Source organism: Marmota marmota, unplaced genomic scaffold, assembly GCF_001458135.2.
Source record: "Marmota marmota marmota unplaced genomic scaffold, marMar, whole genome shotgun sequence".
NCBI lineage: Eukaryota > Metazoa > Chordata > Mammalia > Rodentia > Sciuridae > Marmota > Marmota marmota.
Window position 1 is genome coordinate 2,072,796 of NW_026000016.1, and position 24,676 is coordinate 2,097,471.

The window sequence follows — 24,676 nt, forward strand, 5'->3', positions numbered from 1 at the left end:
GAAATAATGTGGCAAATGTAAAAAAATATAAAATGACATAATGTTAAAACTATGCAAGGCAAGAAAGTTTTAAAAAATTCATTAAAATTACAGCAGGATATTAGTAAAGAAAGACCATTCTGAGTTAACCCTAGCAGAATAAAGGGATCAGTGGCCCTGTCCATAATTCTACTACAATGGTTTCTAAAATACAGAGCAAAGTTTTGTATTTCTAATTAACTAAGTACTAATAAGGCTCTCTCATGTGACTCATGTGGATATGTGGAATAAGGACCAAAAACTTACAGAAATTTGAGCTTAATATAGATTAAGTACATGCTATTCATAAAAGAAATTACAAAAATTTTTCTGATACCATATTATAATTTACTCATGCATTCTTTCTGGAACTTTAGAAAGTTAGACACGTGAGACAGTGCAGAGATGTTTGTATGTCTGGATCAATGTTATTCTTTTACTCACTTTGGGCTGGCTTTCAAAGCCTTTGATTAATGAACTCTAAACAGTGATAACCAGAATGGAACTCTAACAGTAATCATGATGATTGCTTATGGAGATTAGGACCTGCCATGCAACCAATACTTTGCACATGTTAACTTTTTTAATCTTTACAGCTGTCTATGAGATGTCTGAAGAAGCTTACTCAAGCTTACCCAGTCAGAATATGGCAGATCTGGGACCTGAACCCAGGGCTTCTAACTCCAGGCTCCCACTCTAAATTTCACTGCACCTCACCTACCATGGTAAATTTGCACTCCTGTTGGTGATGCTCCAAGTCTCTTTCCCATTTATACCCTGGTGTCTGTCTCTGGATTTTTCTTTGTTCCTGTTCTGATGCAGCAATAGGATTCATTTTGATTCAGAGAATATGGTGCCTGCGATGAATCATCATGAATTTTTGTGGACGTTTTGGGGGATTTTCTGTGGAGATCTCATTTTTTAATTCTTGACTCAACCTGCCAGAATGAATTAATATTTATGGTATTCAACTCCCACATAACTAAATGAATAAAATGCTTAGCCACATTTGCCAGTGGAAAAGAAAGAAACTGACTACTTTTTTGGAACACATTAATTTCATAAGTAAGAACGACTCCCCATACTCACTCTTCATTAGTGTGAGTTTTAAGGAGATATGTTGATATTTAATTCCAGGATGCTAATACTGTACAATCTAATAGTGGAAGAGTCGTGTGAAAAGAGAGGGTGTTCAGGGAATTACAAGGACAACCAAGATCTTTCAAGGCCACACCAAAGCAGCATTACTGATAATACATATGAGCTTCCTACCCAGTTTTTAAAAATTTTTGTGCAGTTCTAATCTCATTGCTTTTGACTAATTTGATTTTTCTAAGTAATGCTTATCAACACCAGTTTTGTTTTTAAATAGAGCATGTTTATAGTACTTTACATGTGAAGGCAACAGCAGCACATATCACAGTTACATCGTGGGTGTAAGGGGAAAAGCACATATATAAATGTTAAAAAGCCTGGTTAAATGGTAACCGGTTACATTGTTACCTTGTAGATGAGATGATTCTGAAAAGAATCAGCAACGCCACTCAGTTGATGTATTTTGAGTTATTTAATTTTCCAGGCTCTCTGCTAGGTGCTAAGAACATAAAAATGAATAAAACCCCTTTCTTGCTCTTAGAGGGTGCCTCATCTACTTCTCTCTTCTCTGCTAAATAATTTTGTCTCTACGTCTTGCATAATGGTGTGGTCACATTAAGATGTAGATGAATAAGCTTCGTAATATCTCCCAAAGTCAAAGGGTTTGGGGGCAATAACACTTTTCTCTGAAATCCACAGACATAGAGTTTACTGTTTTGTTCTCCTTGATGAAATATAGCATAATACCTGGTTGCTGGGTTACTACATAAAACACAGGCCCCCGGACTGCCGCTGGGAGCAGTTAGCAATTAAATAAGGAAATGACTAGTGGGTTTGAAGCCCAACACACTGCCCATGTATTTCTTTGCATGGTAAGGCATCTATGTTACTTAGGCAACTTTTGTCACTAAGGAAGTAGTTTTGGTGACTCATCTTCATACAGAATGACTTATTTCAAAATCTGAGTGTTCAGTAACTTTATCATTATGTTCTGTTTTCTCTTCTTTGGACTAAGCTAGAAAACCTACATTTGGATGGAATAAGTTTACTACTTGAAAGCATATTATTTATTGACCAGCTCATAATTTGAAATGTACTGGACTCCTGGTGATCAGAGTTAAAGGTCAGTAGTTCCTGCAATATATTGATATGTTAACGGTAGAACTAACAGTTTCTTTTTTAGGCAGAAATGTTGTATCTCATAACAACGCTTCTTGTCAATTATTTTGTATTGAATGTAATAGTGCCATTTAAAATACTAGCACACTTTTGGTAATTAAAGTGGAATACTGAATAACTAATAATAATAATAAATAATAATAAAATACTGAAGTATTTTATACTATTACATAAAAATCCTTATCCCCACCACCAAATAAATGAGCAATGGAATTAAAATTTCCTCTGAGAGTTATCTAGAAATGATAGCTACAAAAATGAAGAAACCTTAAGGAAATTCCTTTGTCGTCTTCTCCCTTCAGATTTTCAGTCTATCAACTTGTGGTTCCAAAAGCATTTGCTGATTGACAGTTGATATTTTTTTCTGCACTAACAAAGAGTAGAAAAAGCAGTCAAGAAGTCATAGAAAAAGTCAGTCACATAAAAGAATTACAGGTAAATAATATATTTGGAGAATTGCATGGAAGAACTTACTATTGACAGATTAAGCAAACCAGAAACTGAGAGTATGCGTTGGATTTTGGGATTATTCTCAAAATTTCCTGGCTTGGGCTCCAGGTCTTGCTGGAATCTCAGTGGTGCCAGCTCTCAGTGTGGTCAGGGGGACTCACCTGAATCGCCATTAGATCTTTTGTCCTGATTCCAGAAATCATGCCACAAATCTTGAAATTTAGACAGTGTTACGTCAGCTGTTTCCATTGTGTTTTCAATTTACTCCTTTTCTGTTTTTATTTTTGTTTCTGGAAGAGTTTGAAAAAGTCAATGAGTAATGGTAAACCTGAGGCCAAGGCTCTGAGTACCATGTGTACAATGGATGCTTGGAACTTGTCATCCGAACCATTTCTCGAATTATGGTACCCTGATCGGCATCATCTGGGAATTTGTTAGGAATTCCAATACTGGGTCCTCACCCTAAACCAACTGAATCAGAAACTCCAGGATCAGGTGAGGTCTAGCCACCTGTGTTTTAACAAGAGGTGATTAAGAGACCCACTGTGCTAGGGGGAATCCTGAGTATATTGGCCATGCAGAGTATGAACAGTGCTGTGGTTGGAGAATGGGGGAAATTGATGAGATGATAGAAAAGAACACTTAGGCATTTTTTAATTCAAAAAAGAAAAAAAATGTCTTAAAAGCCTGGAATTTAATTTACAGTACTAAGTGCTTGCACGAATCTTTGCTTTCTTAGAGAGGGGCAATCCAGATGACTAGGATATTATGAAATATATTGGCTTCATTCTGAAATTGTAGAAGAATCTCTTTTGTGAGTAAATGCATACTTTTCCTTTTTAGGACATAAATTCAACTCAGATTTATAAAATCCTATAGGATTCTTGTATTCTGTTGACTTGGCTGACTCATTTGTCTCTTGAGACCCATTTCAGACATCTGAAAACCATATGTGTTGCCACTCTCCATGGATTATCTCATCTGTGTGAAGGAAGTAAGAGAATTTTGAAGCATTTTGATTACTGAGAAATGCAGAGCATAAGGATCAAAAGTGATTAACATAAACACTGATGATAAAGAAGTAGATTTGATACAAAAATTGTGTAGATTTGATACAAAAATTAGTTGTTTATTTTAATTTCTCTTTGATAGATGTGCCTTTTGGTGCTGACTCAGTCATATACGAGCTGTTTGATTTTAGACAAATCACAATTTAAAAAAATTTTTTTTAGTTGTAGCAGTACCTTTGTTTTTTTATATGTGGTACTGAGGATGGAACCTACTGCCTCACACATGCAAGGCAAGCACTCTACCACTGAGCCACAACCCCCACCCCAACAAATCACAATTTTTAAGAGCTTTTTCACTTTCTTCATCTAAAGCATCATGTTGATAATGCCTACTTACAGGATTATTGTGAAAATAACGTTAGGTTAGTATGAAAATGCAGCTTTTAAAAATCGAACATACCATTTTTAAGTATTGTTGTTGTGATTGTTGTTATTTTGTGTCTGGGTTGAGAAAATTTCATGATTGTTGACATGATGACATCACCTGGGAGTGTAGAATAAGTATGCACATCAGCAGATTTTAAGGTTACAAAAAAATAGTTATGTTTATTTGTCTTCTAATGCTCCACTGAAGGAATGTTTCCATTTTCTCATGAAATGGGGGAAATCCACACGTTTTTATTAAAGAAAGCAAGTCTGATATTTTGTATCCTTTGAATTGAAAGACTATATTTCATTCTTTCAGGGAAAATGGGGGGACTACTGGGTTAAATTTTCAGCAAAAATAGCAGACACATGATAGGAGTACAGATCATAATAAATAAAACTATAATGTGTTTTTAAAAAGTGTCAAAAAACAATATGAATGGAAAGACTGGATATTTGGAGAAAAGTTCAGTCTTAAAACCTCATTTTACATCCTACATGAAAATAAATTTTAAAAATAAGAACATGTAGGCAAATTTGGCTCATTTAAAAAATAAATGACAAAAATTAAATTATGATTATTCATAAGAAACACATTATTACTTCATCACAAAAGGATGTATATCACAAGTAATTGACAAAAGAAAAAAATTCAGGTGACAATAATTAACCCTCAATACTAATCAGTAATGGTAAATAAAAAATAATACACTGTTTTTGGCTCACTGCTCATGACAGTGCAGAGGGTGAGCATTCTCTGGCACTGCTGATGGGATTTTGGGCTCTGGTCTTTCTGGAAACCAGTTTCAAGAACTCAGGTTATAATTATAAGTCTTTACCTAGGAACCCCACTTGTAGACTCTATCTGAAGAACATATTAGCAGCTTTGAATGTTAAATTTGTGTCATTTGTTTTACCCCTCACCATCAGCATGTATTCTCTTTAAAATTCAGAAAAAATAAAAATAAATTTAAAAGTCACAGGTCTCTTTGGTATGTCTAATGAAAAACAGAACTGATAATGTTAAAATACTAGATGAGAGGACTCATATTTATATAGGATGGATCTGCAATAATGTTCTGATTAAAAGATAATTAGTGGTAAATAGGTCTGGTAAAAGACAATTAGTGCAAATATTAAAGGGAAAAACATGAAAATTCAGCCATGGGTATCTAATGTAGTTCTAATTTTCTTTGTTTATATATTTCTTCATTTTCTAAATTATGTGTTCTTGGTAAACATTTTCTTATTAGAAAAATTGAGAAACAATGGTCAGAAGATTCTTACAATTGGATTGGGCTCCCAATATTCTGAGCTTTACTGATTATTATTACTTTACTGCTTATCAGGACCCTCTCACTTCTGGTAATATTTTAAAAATTGTTTTCCAAATAGTAATGTCTTGCCCTAGAAGGGACAAATGATATGATTCAACTGCGATGTTAAGTTTTGGATTTTAAAACTATAAACTACAAGGATTTATACAATATGGTCTTTGTTGCTTCTTTTTCCACCCTACTTTAGAATGTAGTCCTAAAATGAAAGGAATAAAAGAGAATGTGATATGTGGATTCCTGACATTCTTTCCTAACCGGAATCATTTTTAAAACTCCTAATGTGGAATTCTTCCTTCAAGTATTTGCCAACTCTTTTTTCTTTTTTTTTATTTGATAACTTGTAGGTTTTTTAAAAATAAAGCTGGTGCTATCTTTTTATTTTCTTTTTTTATACATGTGATTATGTGATTTGCAAATATATGTTAATTTATAAACATGAAGTTTTTCTTTTTTTCTTCATTAAAAAAACTGAATATCCAAAAAGAAAAGCTGATAGGTCTAAAACTGATTAATAAACATTTTAATTATTTATAATTCTTTGAAACTTAAAAGCCTAGATTGTCTTATTAGTGATACCACCCTACTAGTAAAATGTACTTTTGCCATCAATTGAAATATAGCCTATTTTAGCCACTCAGTATTTTTTTGAGAGACTAAACATAGAACAAGTTCCTTTGGGGAATTTAGATATTTTAGCTTAGCAATAGTTACCCTACATGGAAATGAAACACTCATGGTCTGTCTGCAGGAAAAAGTTTAGCTCTGTAAAATAAGGGTTGATAGATTCTGCATTCCAAGTATGAAGTGAGAGTTTGGGGAATCGGTGTGCTTGTATTAGACTCTAAAACTGACTTTGAAAGCTGATAAGTTACCTTAACAATTTAGAATAAGTATAGGGGTTTTTTTCTTATGTAGACAGAATAGATTGATTGTAGTTCCAGGGAACTATTATTACATTTTAGTTATTTTAATCATGATTGGATCATATGCAGATGATTCTAAGTGATACTCTCATGCAACTAATCTAGTCCTAAATAAACAGGGCTAGAAAAAATCTTGTATGTATGTCCTTTATTTTTGTATTGTAGTTTATCATTCTAATGATGTAGCAATTAAAAACAGAATCAGACTATGAAGAAGAATAAGGAGTTCATGGAGTTTGAATATTTATTTCCTTTTCTTAATATTGATAGTTCTGGATTGTATGTTTTGGTTCCCTCCAGCAGTTCTGAGTGGGTGAATTACTAGACAAAAGTAGCAAAGTAACAACAGCTCTCCTATTGTCCCAGCATGGGCTATGTTTGCCCACATGGAAGAATGAAAGCTGTGATAGAAATCGATGAAGAAATAAATCTTGTTGTGTAATATGCAAACTGATCTCATGTTAATATACTCCTTTTGAAAGCATACTAGACTTTCCTCTATTAGAAAAGAATGGGTTGTATCTTATGTTTTGACAAAGTTGTTCAGAAAATTGGAAGAAAAAATTATTTAGTGTTTTAGGCATATTATTGATCATATCTATGTATTTATCATCCATATCTATGAATTACATATGTATAAAATTGAGTACAAGCAGCTACCTTTTTAGCAAATATTATCTATTCGTAGGAGAACTGAGTATTTGAAGCAAGAAGCAAGATTCATATTAACCCATCTGATTCTAAGGGCCATGTTCATTGCACTGTATTAGGCTGTCTTTGCTAGAGTGATTGGCAGAAGAGCTATCACACATGCTGCTAATTAGTCTGTGGGATTGTTCCTCTTTTACTATGCAATGTTAACCTTTTTTTGTCTGACCTCTATAACATGCATTGCTTTGTTGGCGTTGGTTTGCTTAATAGATCTCAAAAGTTGCCCTCAGTTCTCAGGTCAGCCTGTTATCAGGAAGCAATGTGATCTCCATCCTAGAGCTACTTTAGATTCCTGGCTTTGCTTCTGTGTCAAGGGGCCCAGCAGGCCTGGGTCCACTGAGCCTACTCAGCATGTTTTGTATTATGTTATGGCAAAGCCAGCAATTGACAGACCTCTAGAGGGAACTGAGCTGACTTCTTCCACCTAGCTGTGACACCAGACAAAATATTAAAACTTTCTGGATCTCCAGGTCTTCATCTTTAAAACAGATTACATGAAATCAGTGATTTATGATATAGGTCTTTTGGGGAGAAAGCCATAGGGATTGATGGGGAATAGGAGGTAATCTAGCATTATTCTGGGCCCACTACCATCCATGCTTAAACAACAAAGCAGTTAGTATTTGTGTGCATGGGACCTTGCACTTGTTCTATGTCTCCATCTTTCTTGGCTCTGATTCTAGATGAGGTTGTGTTTGAACAAAAGTTTTGGGAAAAAAAGAGTTGGGAAAACACTGGACCAAATAGTTCTTAAGGTTCATTGTGAAAGCAGTTTTAAATAAAGACCCTCACTATATTTTTTAAAAATATTTTTTAGTTGTAGATGGATAAAATGCCTTTAATTAATTAATTAATTAATTTTTACAGGGTGCTGAGGATTGAACCCAGTGTCTCACATGTGCTAGGCAGGCTCTCAACCACTGAGCTGTAACCCCAGCCCCAAAAGACCCCACTATCTTTAATTTGAGTAAAATATAATCTTTAAGATTGCTGCAAAACAGTTTTGAATGAGAAATTTAAAAAATAATCTCAAAGAGCAAAATCATGGCAAGATATCAGGCAGGCTGCATGGTATTTATGTGTTTCAGTAGAAATTAAAATAAAAGTTCCTCTTGTTTCTGTTAAAAGCATTCTTTTTCTTCTGGGGTAAGTATGAGATAACATTAGTCCCAGTTGGAGGTCACTAGAATATTCTTTTTCAATAGAAAAGTACTACTCCTTGAAGAAACCAGAAAGTTTACTTTCCATCTGTTCTCTTTCTCTTGAAAGTTTATCATGCCGCTGACAAAACACATCTGCTCTTTCCTGTTTCTTTCCTGTTGTGACAGTCGATCAAAAAGGTAACTAGATGCTAGAGAAAGGGAAGGAGTTTTGATGCAAAATTTGCTTTATTTGAGTTCCTTTTACTCCTATTTTGGGGTTCTTATTTTAAATCAGTGTTCAAAATGAATTATTAAGCTGTTTGTAGACATTTTGGCACAGTTTCTTTATGGAAGTCCGAGACATAAAGGTGGTAACTTGGAGACCATCATTCTAGAGTGGTTTTGCCCAGGAGAACATTCTGTGATATGGAAATACTCTCTGTGTTAAGTAACAGGGTAGCCAGTAGCCACTTGTGACTGTTGAGCACTTGAATCTACCCAGTATGACTGCTGAACTAAATTTTTTGTTAATTAAATTAAGTCATCAGATGTGGGTAGTGGCTCTTCTATTGTAAAGGTTAGCTCTAGAGAATCAATGAAAATTTTGATCAACAATCGGTGAAATTAGTAAAAAGTCCTATGCTTAGGAAATAAAAGACATCCCCCACTTTTAAAATACTATTGACAATTTATGGTTTGAAATAGATTTAATTTTTTTTTTAATTTTGATTGAATATTTCTTCAGTGCCTGGCACATAAAACAGTTAACAAATGACTATGCTTTTAGTAGTATCCTCCACCTCCACGCCAGGTCAGCTTAATTTCAATTAGGAGGTGTCTCTTACTACCTATGGAACAGTCTGTCTTTGACTTCCTGTGTTTTCACACTCAGCATCTTCTCAGCAAGGTCTGTGGATTCCAGTTTCCAGTTTTACTCCACCCTGGCCCAAGCCCAGGCTACTCCTGAACACCCACAACAAGGCCCACCCTTTCCTAGAGCCCTTAGACTGTCGCTAACTGGACCATTCTATAGACTGACGATTTGATCTTGTTCAGGGCCCAATGTTCAGTTTTGGCTCCTAAAATGAGCATCACCGAACTGGAGTATAACTAACATAAAAGATTGGATTCATGTCACATCAGAGTTGAAGGGACCATTACATTAGTCCTCCTTTATCCTTGGGAGATATGCTCCAAGACTCCCAGTGGATGCCTAAAATCATGGGTAGTACTGAACTCAAAATATAATGTGGGGGCTGGGGATGTGGCTCAAGTGGTAACGCGCTTGCCTGGCATGCGCAGGGCACTGGGTTCGATCCTCAGCACCACATAAAAATAAAATAAAGACGTTGTGGCCACCAAAAACTAAAAAATAAATATTAAAAAATTCCCTCTCTCTTTCTAAAAAATATAATGTATTTTTTTCATATATACACACCTGTGATAAAGTTAAAAGTTAAGAACAGATAAAGATTAATAACAATAATAACAAAATAGAACAATTATAATGATATGCTGTAATAAAATTGTCAGCATCACTATTTTTGTGCTTTGGGGCTGCAGTGAAGTAAAATAAAGGTTACTGAACACAAGCATGGCAATATTTTAACAGTCTATCTGATAATCAAGATGTCAATGGCAGGTAGCATGTCAAACATGGATATACCAGACAAAGGACTGATTGATGTCGAGGGCAGGATGGAATGGGACTGCACAAGATTTCATGTTGTTACTCAGAATAATACATAATTTAAAACACTGTTTTTGGAGAATTCCATTTAATATTTTTGGACCCCAGCTGACTGGAGGTAACTGAAACTGCAGAAAGTAAAACAGCAGATAAGGAGGGGCTACTGTATATAGAAACTATTCAATAAGCATACAGCTATTTATATTCTGGTATGCACCAGGCAAAGTGCTTTTGATCCTCATTTAATCTTTTCAGCAATCTCATGCCCTATTTATTTGTGTATTTTAGAGTTATGCTCAGGCTCAGAGAGGCTAAGTGACTTAACGCAAGTCACCCAGGTAAGAAGTAGAGACCTGTGATTCATATCTACATTCTGGCTCTTGAGCTTGTGCATTTAGTTATAACATAATGCATTATAAAATAGAGTTTTAAAAGTCAGTACAGAGTGCAAGACTAAAAGGAATTGAGTTTATTGATTATAAAGAACAGTTTTCTAATAACTCAAGGTCTTCACCATAAAATTGCTCACTCTGGGTAGTACCCTCATTAGCTACTTGAATGCCTGTGTTTTTAATGCTCACATATCAGTAACATGGTAGAAAGAGTTCTTAAATACATATTCAGGAGCTCATGAATGGCACATGCGTGCTAGGGACCTTTTCAATTCTAATTTCTTCTGATTATAATTTGTCTCTCAAGGACATTTATTATCAATTTATTCCATATGATGAGCTTTCATTTTCCATGAAATTCATAAAGATGATTCTTTTTTTCTATGTAAAACCAGAATGGAATTTATTACCTAAACTGGCAGAAGGAGGGTACTCTCTCTCACTGTAGGTGAACTTGTAGAGGAATCCAATTCATATTTCACTGAGGAATAAAAAATGACCTGGGATCATGGAAACCCTAAGGTGATTGCCAAAAGTATTTTAAACAGATCTATTTAATTTTGTTAAGATAATAATGACAGGCAGGAGAGGAAGAAGGAAATGACACTGGATTCCAAGTTGCAGGATGTGTCCTTCTATAACTGAGAGTGCTGCTATTATTTCAATATTCATCTTGGTATTACGAAGTGCTCTTGGTGAGTTCTGATATGCTTGCTTTATATGTGCCTTCATTTTCTATGGATTCACTAACATTTTTATTTCTTAAAAATGCATTTTATGTTTTAAGAGAAAATACACTGAATATGCTAAAATCTAATTTTGATAGTTGTATTTTCGAAAATGTGTTGACTTTCTCTTATTAGAAATAAGCACTATTGGAAATGCTGTTAAGGATAACTTTATGGGAAACAAGGGGGTTAGATAGTTTTTTTCTCCCCTATGAACATTCTAGATTCAGTTTGGGAAGAAAAATAAGTCAATATATGTTCTCTTTTCCCCCCCTCTATTTGTTCATCTTATCTTTCTTCTCAGCTGCTCCCCATTGTGCCAACCCTCCTGGTTCTCTTCCTAAATCACACAGTTTGTATCAGTAATTGGAAGAGAGTGCATGTAATCCAAGGAATCCTAACTTGTACAGATACTTTCATGGAGATAGTTATAAATTATGATTATGCAGAAAGCTTTTTCTTGAAAATTTTATCACATATGAAGAACTTTAGAGAGAATATATCACAATAAGAGATGATGTGGCTCATCGGAGCTGTAAACAGGTTTAGAAGGAACTGAAAGAATTTAGTATAGGAACAGGGAGGAACCCGTGTTTTCAGCAAAGGAGGGAGATTGAGAAAACTGAATGAGTTAAGGTGTCAAGCCTGGGAATCTAAAAGGAAGGCTCCACCTGAAGTGTAGGTGTTAAAGAAGGTTAGGAGATTTCTAGGTAAGGTAACGAATATCAGCAAGGAAAGAGGCAGAGAAGTGACAGGTGTGTCTAGGGAATGCTGATCAACTTAGTTTACAACAGAGTTCAAGAAAGGGAGAAATCAAAGGAAGAAAAGTAAGTTCCAGGCTACATTGCAAAGACCCTCAAGTATCAGATTTAATACTTAAATACTAGCCTGTGCAGGGATGGTGGTTTAGCCCCCTTTCTTTTAGGAGGTTGGTATTTTTCATCAGCTGTGCCACATATGTATGTACTGTTCCCTCCTACAAGGGAAGGCTCTCCATTGTATGTTTTGATTTATAATGCAATGCTGAACAAATTCTAGGTTTATTTAATATACTGGTTGTTGACTATATATAAATCTCTGGCACTATCAAGCCCCCTTTATACTTTATGTGCTGATAATTGTTTATGGTGTTAATATCATATAATAAATATCATAACAGTTTGTTTCATGCATTATATGTATGTTGTATATATATTTGTGTATATATGTATAGTTTTTTGAATTTTTTAAAAACTATATTTGTTTAAGGCAGATAAAAAATCTTTCTAGATATTTAATTTGAACAGACACTTATCATGGGGCCAAAAAAAGAACTTATTTTTTCAAATACTAAACCTACCATGGAATCTTGGATCTGCAATACGCTCAGCACTCATCTTTTCCTTCCTTCCCCTTTATTTCACAGATGAGACAACACCACTTATCTCAAACTCACAATCAGTTACTGGCAATGCCAAGGCTAAAATTCAGTTTTCTGGTATCTTTCTACCATACAAACACTTCTTATCTGAAATAAGTGACCAATAAAACCAAAACATTTAAAGGCTAACATACATTTGCAATTTAAAAAGTTAATTTCATAGATCACATCAAAATGGATGAGTCAGTTTTATAATTCATATATAGTAGTAATATTTTTGTTAATATTATATTAGCAGGCATGCAAAGTTTCTAACAAATCATTTTCTCTACAAGTAGTACCTCTAAATTTATCTTAACAAAGGTTAACCTGTGGCAGTTTGGAGAACAAACAGAAGGACATTCTCTTCACCATGAGAATGTTTCCTCTTCCTCTTTCCTGGCTACTTATCTTAGTTTATAATAGAACCTCTACCACTTGATCACAAGGACCATCCTGGAGAGTCAAGGCCCTAGTTCCTGGAAGCTCATAGTGCAGAGAACTATTAAGAACAATGTATCCTATATGGGCTTATTTCCCAAGCTGAAATAGAATTAACGCTATTAATGACGACAATAAACATCTTTGGAGTTATGGTCACACATTCAGTGTTCTGCTTCTCATTCTGGAAGCTTCTCTAGACAAGAGGCTGGTCTGATTTATCTGCATCATCCCAGCAGGCAGTTGCAGCCACACCACTGAGTAGGTGGTACTGCTCAAAATTAGTAGAAGGAATGTTTGGACACTTCAGACTTCCAAGGGGCAGAAAAATAGCCCGCCTGAAAAACAATTTGTTCTGGATTCACTCTGAAGGCAAGGCAGTTTTTCACTCCTCTACTGAGCTCCGGGTTTCTTTCCCACTCAAGGCCACGGAAAACAATCAGTGAAGACTGAGCGTCAGTCAGGCTCCGGAATGGCTGCTATTCGCTTGGAAGCCTTATAGTTTTCCGTGCTTTGTTTCCCCCTCCTGACCTCTGCCAAGTCCCCAGGCCCCGCTCTGCCCAGTAAAGTTCTGAGCCCAGCGACAGCCTCGGGGGAACCGAAAAACCGCGGAACCAGAGGCAGAAGGAGCGGTGGGGGCGGCGGGAGCAGGAGTGGAAGGACCGGCAGGCCTAGCTCCCACGCGGCGGCGGCGGCTGGGGGAATGGAGCCCTTGCGGGTTCTTGAGCTGTACAGTGGCATTGGTGGCATGCACCACGCACTGAGAGGTGAGAAAGGCCGAATGCTTTCTGGAATGAATCTAGGACGCTTGTTGGTGCCTCGGCGCCGAGGCGGGACGGGGCGGAGACGGAGTTGAGGCGGCGCTTGGTTGCCCAGGAAACCGGCGGCTGCGACGCCCCCGCCCGCCCCTCCAGGCGGAGACTCCCTTTTCCAGGGCCCCACGTTGGTCGCTAGGGCAGGCCCTGAGCCCCCAGGGACCCAAGTTTGTGAGGTCGCTTTCGCTAGGCTGTTAAGTCGAATTAAAATGGAGCCGACCAAGGTCGGGGGAGGGGCGAGCCCTTTCCCTGGTGCCTGCCCCACTTCTACACGTGCTGTCGCCTTGCATGGTCTTTTATCTTGGGGGGAAGTCCAAGTGGGAGGGGCGGGGTCGAGCAGGATGCTAGCTAGGATTCAAGGTAAAAGTTGGCGCATACTAACTAGGACTGTGGGGAAACCCAGAGGGGAAACCTGGTGAGTCTGTGGAATCTTCTCCAGCCCTACATTTAGATGCCAGAGATCTGAGTTCAAAGTAGAGTTCAAATTTTGTTGCACTGGGTTCCTTTCTTAAATGTTTTGGAACCCGTTTCCTGGTTTTTAAAAGTGTGAAACTGTTCTTTCAGAGAGGAATTGTGAGGATTAAAGATAAAATGTGTCAAGTGCTTATTAGCGTAGGGTACCTTGTAGCCTCTCAAACTATTGTCATTCTACTTACCTCTTTCCTTTTGAGTCGTTTAATTTCTTTGGTGCTAGATTTACTTTTGATAATATTCACTTAAAATTGATTGAGTGCCTATTTTGTGGTAAGTACTGTAGGGTGGACACTGGGATATGGAGTGACAAACTTCGAACCTGCATGTTTGTTTATTTTTTGCGGTGCTGGGAATTGAACCCAAGGCCTCTTGCAATGCATGTTTATTCTTACCTTACTAAGGCAACCACAAAACTGAAGCTTCCCTGTTTCCCTTTGCAGTATCAAGGGTAATGAGACGCTTTAACTGACAGTGTTTAATGGATGGAGTATATAGATTTTCTGAGCAGATATTGAGTTTTAGTACTTTATTTTTATTTATTTATTTTTATGTGATGCTGAAGATGAAACCCAGTGCCTCACACATGTAGGCAAGCACTCTACTACTGAAACACAACCTCAGCCCAGATATGAGTTTTGAGTCTAGACTCACCTCAGAGTTTCTCACTCCATCTTCTTTTCATCTGCCATATCTGAATTAATCCGGGGCCTTTTCAGAGAGGCCTACTCTGTGACCCTGTGATTCAAAGTAGTCTTCCTGCCCTCCCTACTTCTTTGCTCTCCAGGACTTTGGTTTGAGGTTTACATATGAAGGATATCTACTCAATCCTATTGATGCAAATGTTTTCCTAGCATTTGTTTGTCTTCCAATGTGCACTTATTTAATGTACCAAAGTTTTAAATTTATCTGTAATAAAATACATTGCTCCCTTCCAAGTGATTTATAAATAATAATGAAAACTATAGCAATGGCAGCTAACTTTAACTTTTATTAATGATTTCTAAATGTCACAACCTGGTCTAAGTATGTAATAATGCTAGTTAGTGGTAAAACCAGTATTTTAACCTATGTCTCTCAGACCTTTATAACATGCTGTGTTGCCATTGTTCTGGTTTGATCCACTATCTTTGTTCTATACTTTGAATAATAGTAAAAAGCAGCAAAATGGGAATAATATTGAGCAACAGTTTGGGCTGATTTGTAGGTAATGTTTTTAATGGATTTTTTTTATTGTGGTAAAGTATATATAGTGCAAAATATATTATTATAAATATTTTTAAAATGTACAATTAAGTTGTATTAAGTGACTCAAATGTTGTGCAACCATTACCAATTATCAGTTTCCAAAACTTTTTCATGGTCCCAAACAGAAGCTGAAAGATATTCCATTGTAGGTATATACAATTTTGTTTATCCATTCAATCAGATTGATGGAAAGTTGAGTTGTTTCAACCCGTTAACTGTGTGAATAATGCTGCTTGGAATATTGGTGTATAAGTATCCTTTTGAATCCTTTGACTCTCAGTTCTTTTGGGTTATAACCTAAGAATGGAATTGCTAAATCATATCTTCTTTTTAGTTCTTTGAGGAACCACCAGATTTTTCCACAGCAGCTGCATAATTTTACATTTCCAACAACAATTCATGAGGGTTCCATTTTATCCTGACATCTATTTGTTTTACATTCTTTTAAATACTATCCATAATAATGCATATGCATTGATATTTCATTATGATTTTGATTTGTATTTTCTTAATAACTAAAAATGTTAGGATTCTTTCATGTGCTTATTGGAAATTTGCATATCCTCCTTTGGGAAATATATACTAAAGTCTTTGGCCCATGTTGTATTTTTTTTTTTAGTTGTATGTAGAAGTTCTTTATATATTTTAGATATTAATCCCTTGTCAAATATATAATTCACATTTTCTTATATTACTGAATCTTAATAGAGTATGTTTAATTTCTTTAACAACACTGATTTTCTTCTAACCCAGTGAACATTTTAATAACAGTAAAAATTTCATCCTTATTAGTGTATGCAAAATGCTGTTATATTGTTGTAGTCACTATATAGTGCTTTGTATTTTCTAAATTTCATTTTACTTTATTATATATCTGCATGCCCATGTATTTACATGTCCACATGTGCTATTCCTCTCTGTTCTTGTGTAGCCTGTTACACAGTACTGTACTGTGACAGGTTCTCCTTATATGACTATCAAGTTTATTATTGAATAGATAATCATTCTGACATTATTTTGATAAAACTATAGTCATCATCATTATTTTATATCATACACAGTTCTTAGTAGCAAACCATAGAAGTCACTGTCTGTTTAACATAAGCAGAAACATAATTAAAGGACACTGGGAAGCTCACAGAATTTACAGGACACACACGTTACAAACAGGTTAGATCATCAGGAGCACTGCTCAAACCACACTCTGGGGATTGCCCTAGTAAAGCTCTATACTTACATCGCACTTTGCATCAGCAATTCTGGAGACTGGATGCCATAAATGCCAATGAACTTTTGTCCTTAAAAGTGGATATTTCTACCATCTTCTTCACCAAAAAGATGGATTTTCTCATTTACTTCCTCACATTGCTACTTTCAAAGGGAGGTCTTACAGGATTGCAAGTGGTTTGTGGGTACTAGATCCCTCTGCCACACAAAGCTGGGAATGTGAATTCTGTCTTCTGTTTTGAGAAGCAAGGACCCATATGGGGAAAAATTTTCAAACATAGGCATAGATTCTAGAGTGCAACAAGCATAACTCATCTACTACATTCTTATATACATAATACTCATTTATAGGGATACTTAGTATGCTCTTAGATCTTTCCTTCCTCCCTCCCTCCCTCCTCCCTTCCTTCCTTCTATAGAAGAATGAACCCAGGGGTGCTTAACCACTGAACCACATCCCCAGCCCTTTTAAATATTTTATGTAGAGACAGTGTCTCACTTAAGTTGCTCAGGGCTTCACTAAGTTGCTGAGGCCGACTTTGAACTTGCTATTCTCCTGCCTCAGCCTCCCAAGCTGCTGGGATTACAGGCATTAGCCACCATGCCTGGCCACTCTTAGATATTATACCCGTATAATCTATGAAATTTTGGTTAGTGAGCTGGGTGTGGTGGTGCATTCCTGTAATGCAGAGACTCAGGAGGCTGAGGCAGGATGATCAAAAGTTTAATGCTAGCCTTGAAAACTTAGTGAAATCCTGTCTCAAAATATAAAACAAAAGGAGCTGGAGATGTAGCTCAGTGATAAAGCAACCCTGGGTTCAATCCTCAGTATGGGGAAAAAAAAGTGAAAAAATCTTGATTAATGAGAATCATTTGTTTGAAAATATCTCTTTATAGAACAGTGTAAGAAATAGTATCATGGAATATATATCAGTGGAGAATGCAAGGATACCTATAAATATATGCAAATAAGATTCTATAGTTTTCTCATTTTAAAATTAGTGGCAGGAGAAGAGTAAGATACAGTTTAAGGTGGCTAATAAAGGCAAGCTCTAGCTGGACAGTTATATAGTCAAACACTGGAAACACTCTTAAAACACAAAGAAGTTCAGCTCCCTCAAATAATTTCTGAAGATTTTCCATGGTATTGGTTTTGAGTTTTAGTCATGTAATATCATCTTTAGCAAGAACTGCTCAGCCTTTATATGGTATGATAAAGTGCTAAGCCTCTCACTTGCCATTCATTAGTTGCTAAACTTCCAAATCTCTTTTTTCTTTGTTTCTTAATGCCTTATATACTGGAGATTCCCATCACCCACTCTGTGATTAGGTATATTTATAAGTGATTCAGGCAAGTGCATTGTTGTGAAGTGTTTTTCTGTGTAGATCTGTGTGTCACCTAATGATATTATTGAAACATAGTTTGTTAAGGAGTTTGAATTGCTTGATTTTAAATTATATTTGCCTTTGGGATTGTAAATTTTTTCTTTTTATGTCTATTTTCCCATTGTTGCTGTTATATTACTTGTCAGATTTAAAGCGAAGCAAAATATAACTGGTCCATTTAAAAATATTTATCATTTGTAGTTCATAAATATAGTTACTCCCTCAGTGCTGACAAATAGATAACAACATTTAATTTATTTTAGGGCCTATCTAGTGTTAAGTTTTTTAGGGGTCTCAATAATTAGTGCCCCTCTTCTTGGTTATGAATAAGTTGAGAAATAAGACTAAGGCAAATAGGAAATTAAACTCATGTTATTTTTATTACTAATAAATGTTGAATTAGAAGATGTAGCTTAGTAACCAAATGGGTCATCTAATATCGAACTAATAGTTAAGCAGCACTAGGCACAACTGAAAGGTCCAATCAGATCCCATGTTTCCTGTGGATATCTTATTCCCAAGAGGGAATGGGAGAAGAACTCTACCTCCACATTTTACTTTATCTTTGCCAAATGCTTCTAGGAATCCTTCAGGTGTTAGGGATTTCTATTTAACAAATTCTACCATTCTTTTTAGTATCTGGTACTTAAACGATCTCTGACAATCATTTATAGTGCCAAATAATTGAAAACAATTTTGTACAGTATTTATGTAAGATACTTTGTGACAGAGGTAATTTAGTAAGTCTGCCAGTTTAAGAGCACAGTTCTGTAGTCAGAAGACTTTGATACCTGTATGTCCGCACTTATTAGCTATTACACATAGTGCAGTTTCTTCTTCTAAAAAATGGGAGCATGATAATATGTATCTCAAGGGGGAGTTATGTGATTATAAATTAATGTTTTAAAAAAGCCCTGGAATAGTGCTTAGAATGTAGTAAGGACTCAATATGTTAAAGTTATAGAAAGTTGATATGTATTATTTAAAATTGCCTCTAGAAGAAACTATTTAATATTTGAAGTTGTTGAAGACTGTTCAGGCTAAATTTTAATTACATAGGAATAGATTGGTCAGGGAAAGAATTATTTATAACCATAAATGATGATAAAAAATGAATGTGAACAGGTAAAAGAGACAGCAGTGAGGAGAGCAGACTGTTTTGTTTTACCCTCTTGATTCTCTAAAAAGCTTACTTTTCTGCTATGTGAAAGTTCTCACCTATGTCTACTTCCTGTTTATTTCCCTGGCCTCCCTTCCAGAGCTTTCTGAATTACTCCATATGTTTCTCTGAGTGATAAAAAATCTTGCCATTATTTAGGAATCAGAATGATTTGCCACATGGTAATTGTGTGACTCCTGGGACATTCTTTAACCTTTCTCAGCCTAAGTACCTTATCTGTGAGATGGATATGTGCTGTAGGAGTTAAATAAAATGTAACATTTTATTACAAATAAATTACAAGCAAATGTTAGTTCTTTTCTATTTTCTACATTGTTTTGTGACTGGCTTCATTGTTAGGTTTCCTCATTGTTAAAATTAGGATAATAATCCTAACTTTATATGGTGTAGTGAAGCAAGATGTGCTTAAAGTTCTGTACACATTAGTTCCTGATATATAATATGTAGTAATACATAGTGATGTCACTTAGAAAATTGACCATTTTCATATGCTTATGATTTGTATGTAATTGTAACTTGTTCATGTTGCTATTAATTTAATCTTTCTTATTGCTTTTTTAAGAGCTCTTTCTATATCTAGGACATCCATTGAATGTCCCTCTTTTAACTTATTTTACTTATCTGTGCATTATTTCTCCTTCACTCTTGTTATAATTTTCCATGTACACTTTTTAAGGTTGATTGGGAGTTTTCCAGATACTCAAGAGGGGAAGGGTATGTCACACTGTCCAGACTCATAGAGACATGAATAAGCACACATGGTCTGTGTGGCAATGTGTAAATACTGAGATGCTGTCACACTGTATGTGTGTAACATATGTTCTAAGTAAGAAATGTTAAGAAAGAAGGCAAAGTTTAAAAGGTACCAAATTATGTAATGCAATTTACAACCTTATAAAGGTGCTTACATTTTTATCCTGTAGTCCAGTTAGTTAGTGAAGGATAGTGAACTTATCATAGTTATTGTCTAATGCTGTGAGGGGTTGGAGGCCTGGCAGTAGTCCCTCAGAATGTTCTGCCTGCCCCTGGTATCTGGACCTAAATGAAGTGAAGGTGTGGGATCTAGCTGCTCCAGCTGCCTTCTGGAGGGAATACATAACATAACTTGAACAGACAGGAAGTGCAATGGGAGGTTAGGGATGAAGGGTGATGTCATGCAATAGGTGACTTGACAGTGAGAGACCGAATCGGATAGACTCCAGCAAATAGGTCCCTCTCCTTTCTTTCCCCTGCAGTGTTCTTGCTCAAATACATATGGAAATATGGAAACTGCTATTTTAGATTCAACAATGTCTCTGTATAGGACTTTACATTATCTCCTCCCAATAGCTGTGGGATGTGATGGTCCCATACAGCCTGCCCTGTCAGGTCCTTCATGCTATAGTATGGCGATGTCCTTGTGAAACTGTGACCAGTTTAGTATTGGAGTGCCTTCTCTGTCATGTGGCGAAGATGAAAATGGAGAGAAACAATATTATTATAAACATAGTTTGAAGATAGAGCCTATAGAATTTGCTGATTTGAATGAAAAAGGAAAACAAGGATGATTCCAAGGCTTAGATGAGACAACTAGAAGAATGGACATACCTGTTATTGGGACGAGGACAAATACATTGTGAGGAAGTTTTAAAGGTAGGACAGAGACCAGAATTCAATTTTTGGATACGTTTAGAGAAAAAAGAGAGTGTGGGAATAACAGTGAATCTTGCCTAATGGAAAAACTACAAAAAGCTTCAAAGTTAGCCCAATTTGTGAGCAGAATCAAAACACTTATTAGTTAATGCGTATGATCCTGGCACCTCCTCTCAACTCCATCAATGCCCTGTTGTTTATCAGATATTTCCTGAGACATGTACTAAGGAACACTATTTTCTAGATGCTAATGAGTCTTCCCCACTCCTTCTACCATGTAAAAAAAAAAGGATTGGGGGGGGGCCCTTGCTCAATTACACATGGAAAGTGCTGTTTAAAATCAGAAAGTGTTATTACTTTAGGGTTTCTCAATACCTCTGTGACATTTGATGTGTCCGGAAAATGTCTCAAGGAAAAATGTGAAGAGTTTATAAACGTATTTGACCGTTAAGGCACACTGATTACAAGCTCTCAGAAGACTGCTGCATAGGACACCAGCTAGGAAATGGCAACTAATGTAAACTTTTTAATCCTTGCTTCATTTGATTTGCAGTATAGTCGCCTTTGTTTAAAATGCTCCCCTTCCTTTACTTTCATAGTACAATGTTCTTAGGTCCTCTACCTCACTCTCTAACCTTTCCAGCTCAGTGTCCGTCCTCAAGGTCTCTTCTACCTATACATGAAATGCCACTGTCTTCACTGCTCCATCTTGTAGGTCCTCTTCTCTATAGTCTGTCTCTGACTCTATGTATAAACAAGTATTTATCTCCTGCCTTACTTCTCCTCTGTCCAAAATGCACTAGTCGGAGCCTACTGGATATTTCCACGGGTCTCACGGACAGTTCAAACTAACCCCAAAGCAAAACCCATAATTTCTCCTCACCTCTCCCATCATGACCTTTAACTATAGCATCAAATAAATCACACAAGACAGAAATGCATATTTAACATCCAAATAACTCAATGTTTTACAGATTTTTTAGTTCCTGTGTGTCCTCTAAATTGAAGAATTTTGTATAGATGGTTGTAAAATTTTAATACTTATTATAGATTTTTCTATTACATGATAGGACACTTAAAATAGTCTCAATAAGTCTTGATTCATAAAGACAAATTTAAAATTTATTAATAATTTTCAGAGGGATAACTTACAAATGATAAGTGTTAGATATCATTATATTTAAGTCTTTTGAAAATGACAAAGCAGTATAATAGATGCTTGTGGAGATCACAAATAGCTAATGGTTATTTGTGGTTGGCATAAAATTTCCAGTAACAACATCATACATAAACTCAAAAAGGACTTGATCTCAAGTAACTTTTACTGAAGAGAAATTGATGTACCCTTGAACTATACTATGTCAGATAACTTAAAAAGTGACTGTATTGATGATAAAAGACCTTGATTTCAAAGATGTATATGAGAAAGTAGAATCAAATTCTTTCTTAAATTTTGAGAAGACACTATTTCTAAGTGAACATACTGATTGTTATTTAAAATGTTTGCTTAGCAAAATTTTAATTATGTTACATGAAGCCATTTGACTATTTCTGCTATATCCTTACAATTTTTATGTAATGAAAATGGCCATACATCTAACTTCGGATATTCTCAAGGGGGCAATGGACAATTGATTTCTGTTTGGACACATACTTTGTGTGTGTGTATGTAATATGTATGTGTTTGAACATAGAAAAAGGCCTGAAGGGATGTATATTGTACTGTTATTCATACAAAATCTATATATCTTCTACCCTGCCTTCCTATGTCCTTTCCTGTTTTCTTTTTCTCTTTAGTACTCACTACTGTCTTTATACTGTATATTATACTTCTTTATCTTTCTAACTAACTGCCTTCTCTTCTAAAATATGAGCTCCATACATGTGGGGTTATATTGTTTGTTTGGTTCTACTTGTTAATTGCATTATCTTTGGTGCCTATAATAGTGCCTGTCACATAGTGGATACTGAGTAAATATTTGTTGAATGAGTAAGTGACAGTGTGGGAACATTGTAAAGGTTCCTGATGATGTTGCCAATATTTTAAAAGGACATACCAGTTTATATTCAGTAGTGTCTGTGCATAACCATAAGATGTCTATATAGAACTTTAAACTATGTAATTTACTAGGTGAAAATGTTACCTTGATTTCTTATTATTAGTGAAGTTGAAATTTTAAAAGTTTCACTATTTGCATTTATTGTTTGACAACTATATCAATAATGCCTTTGTTGAAAAGTCTGAACATACTGAAAACATTTATTTATTTAGTACATAATTATGGAGTGGCTTTGTGTTTCAGTTATTGTATTGTGCATCAGGGATGCAGCATCTTTGTTTTTCCTCCAGAAATTATGTTCTATGGGGAAGTAATTATGTTACACAAAAAGGGAATACATGTTTTTTAAAAATCACCCATGACACCAATGCAGTGATAAAAAATGGTGAGGGTTTTGATTGTATTTTTAAAATTTTTATTCTAATGGTTTCATGAACTTTAAAAATAAATTAAAGCTTTTCTTTTTTTAACTTTATTTAACTTTATTTTTCCTTTTCATTAAATGTTTGTAAACTTATAATTTTTTACTATTGTAAATAAAAAGCATAATTTATTCTATATATTTAATCTTCTCTTCCCATCTCTAATTATTGTACTAAGTAATAATTTCCTATTGCTGCTGTAACTACCTCAAACTTAGTAGCTTTAAAGCAATACAAATTTATTACCTTACAATTCTGGAGATCAGAAGTCTTAAAATCAGGGTGTTGGGCAGAACTATGCTCCTTCTGGAGGTTTGAGGACAGACTTTATTTCCTTAGCTTTTCTAGCTTCTAGAGGCTACCTTCATCGCTTGACTTGTGACCCCTTTTCCTATCGTCAAAGCCAGAAGTGTAGCATCTTCAATTCCTTCTCTCAGACTTCTGCATCCCTCATTGCTTCCCCTTCTCTGATTCTGACCTACCTCTGTCTTGATTGCATTGGACCCATCTGCATAATCAATCCTGGATAGTCTCCTCATCTCAAGATGCTTATCTTAAACACATCTGCAAAGTCCCTATTGCCATATAAGGTAACATGTTTTATAGGCTTCAGTGATTAGTATGTGGACATTTTGGGGGGACCATTACTTTGCTTACCATACTGGAAGATGTGTGCTGATAATTCAAATAATTTTAAAGGCCTTAGAGACATACTGCCAAATATTCACTGAAATATTTAACCTTAATTGATGCTCACATCTGCAGTGAGAATTTGTATCACCTGTGGTCATTTCGTGCATCTTTAAAATGTTTTTGCACTTTTGATGATAGCAATAACAAATATTTATCAAGTATTATCATTAGACACTAATTAAAACATTTTATAGGTATTAATTCATTTAACCCTCAGAAAATCCAGAGCCTTATGCTTTACTATTCATCTCTTACAGATGAAGATGCTGAACCCTTGGAGTCTAAACAACTTGACTAAGTCACAGAACTGGAAATGATAGAGCTAGAATGGAAATACAGAGAAAAATATATCCATATCCTAAATCTTCCTCAGAGTTTATGAATACTCATGCACAAAATAAATAGCTCCATATAAGGATATGCCAAAGAAAACCTTCATTTAAATAAAATAGGAATACCTAATGATACTATGTGGCTTAGTGGGAACAGACTCATGGAATTATACAGTTAGGAGGAGACTTGGAAGCGGGAAATGAGGAAGGAAGACTTTAAAGTACACTGGTCTTGTAACGTAGCATAGAATTCGAAGACTTAGCTCCTT

At 35.6% G+C, this 24,676-nt stretch overlaps 1 protein-coding gene across 7 annotated transcripts in view; it reads left to right on the top strand.

Moving 5' to 3' along the window:
• The first annotated feature begins 414 nt into the window (after window positions 1-414).
• Window positions 415-24,676, top strand: part of Trdmt1 (tRNA aspartic acid methyltransferase 1) — a 57,829-nt gene continuing 33,567 nt past the window's right edge. The window contains exons 1-3 of one of the 7 annotated variants that reach the window (XM_048809046.1): window positions 415-743; window positions 2,129-2,236; window positions 2,595-2,727. Coding sequence is in view for 3 of the 7 variants with exons in the window: in XM_048809045.1 (XP_048665002.1) it covers window positions 13,645-13,708 (64 nt within the window). In the remaining 4 variants the exon portion in view is untranslated. Of the gene's footprint in view, window positions 744-2,069; window positions 2,237-2,594; window positions 2,728-3,039; window positions 3,238-12,512; window positions 13,709-14,146; window positions 14,172-24,676 lie in introns of those variants that run through there. The other 6 variants (XM_048809047.1, XM_048809048.1, XM_048809045.1 and 3 more) reach the window with 6 other exon arrangements.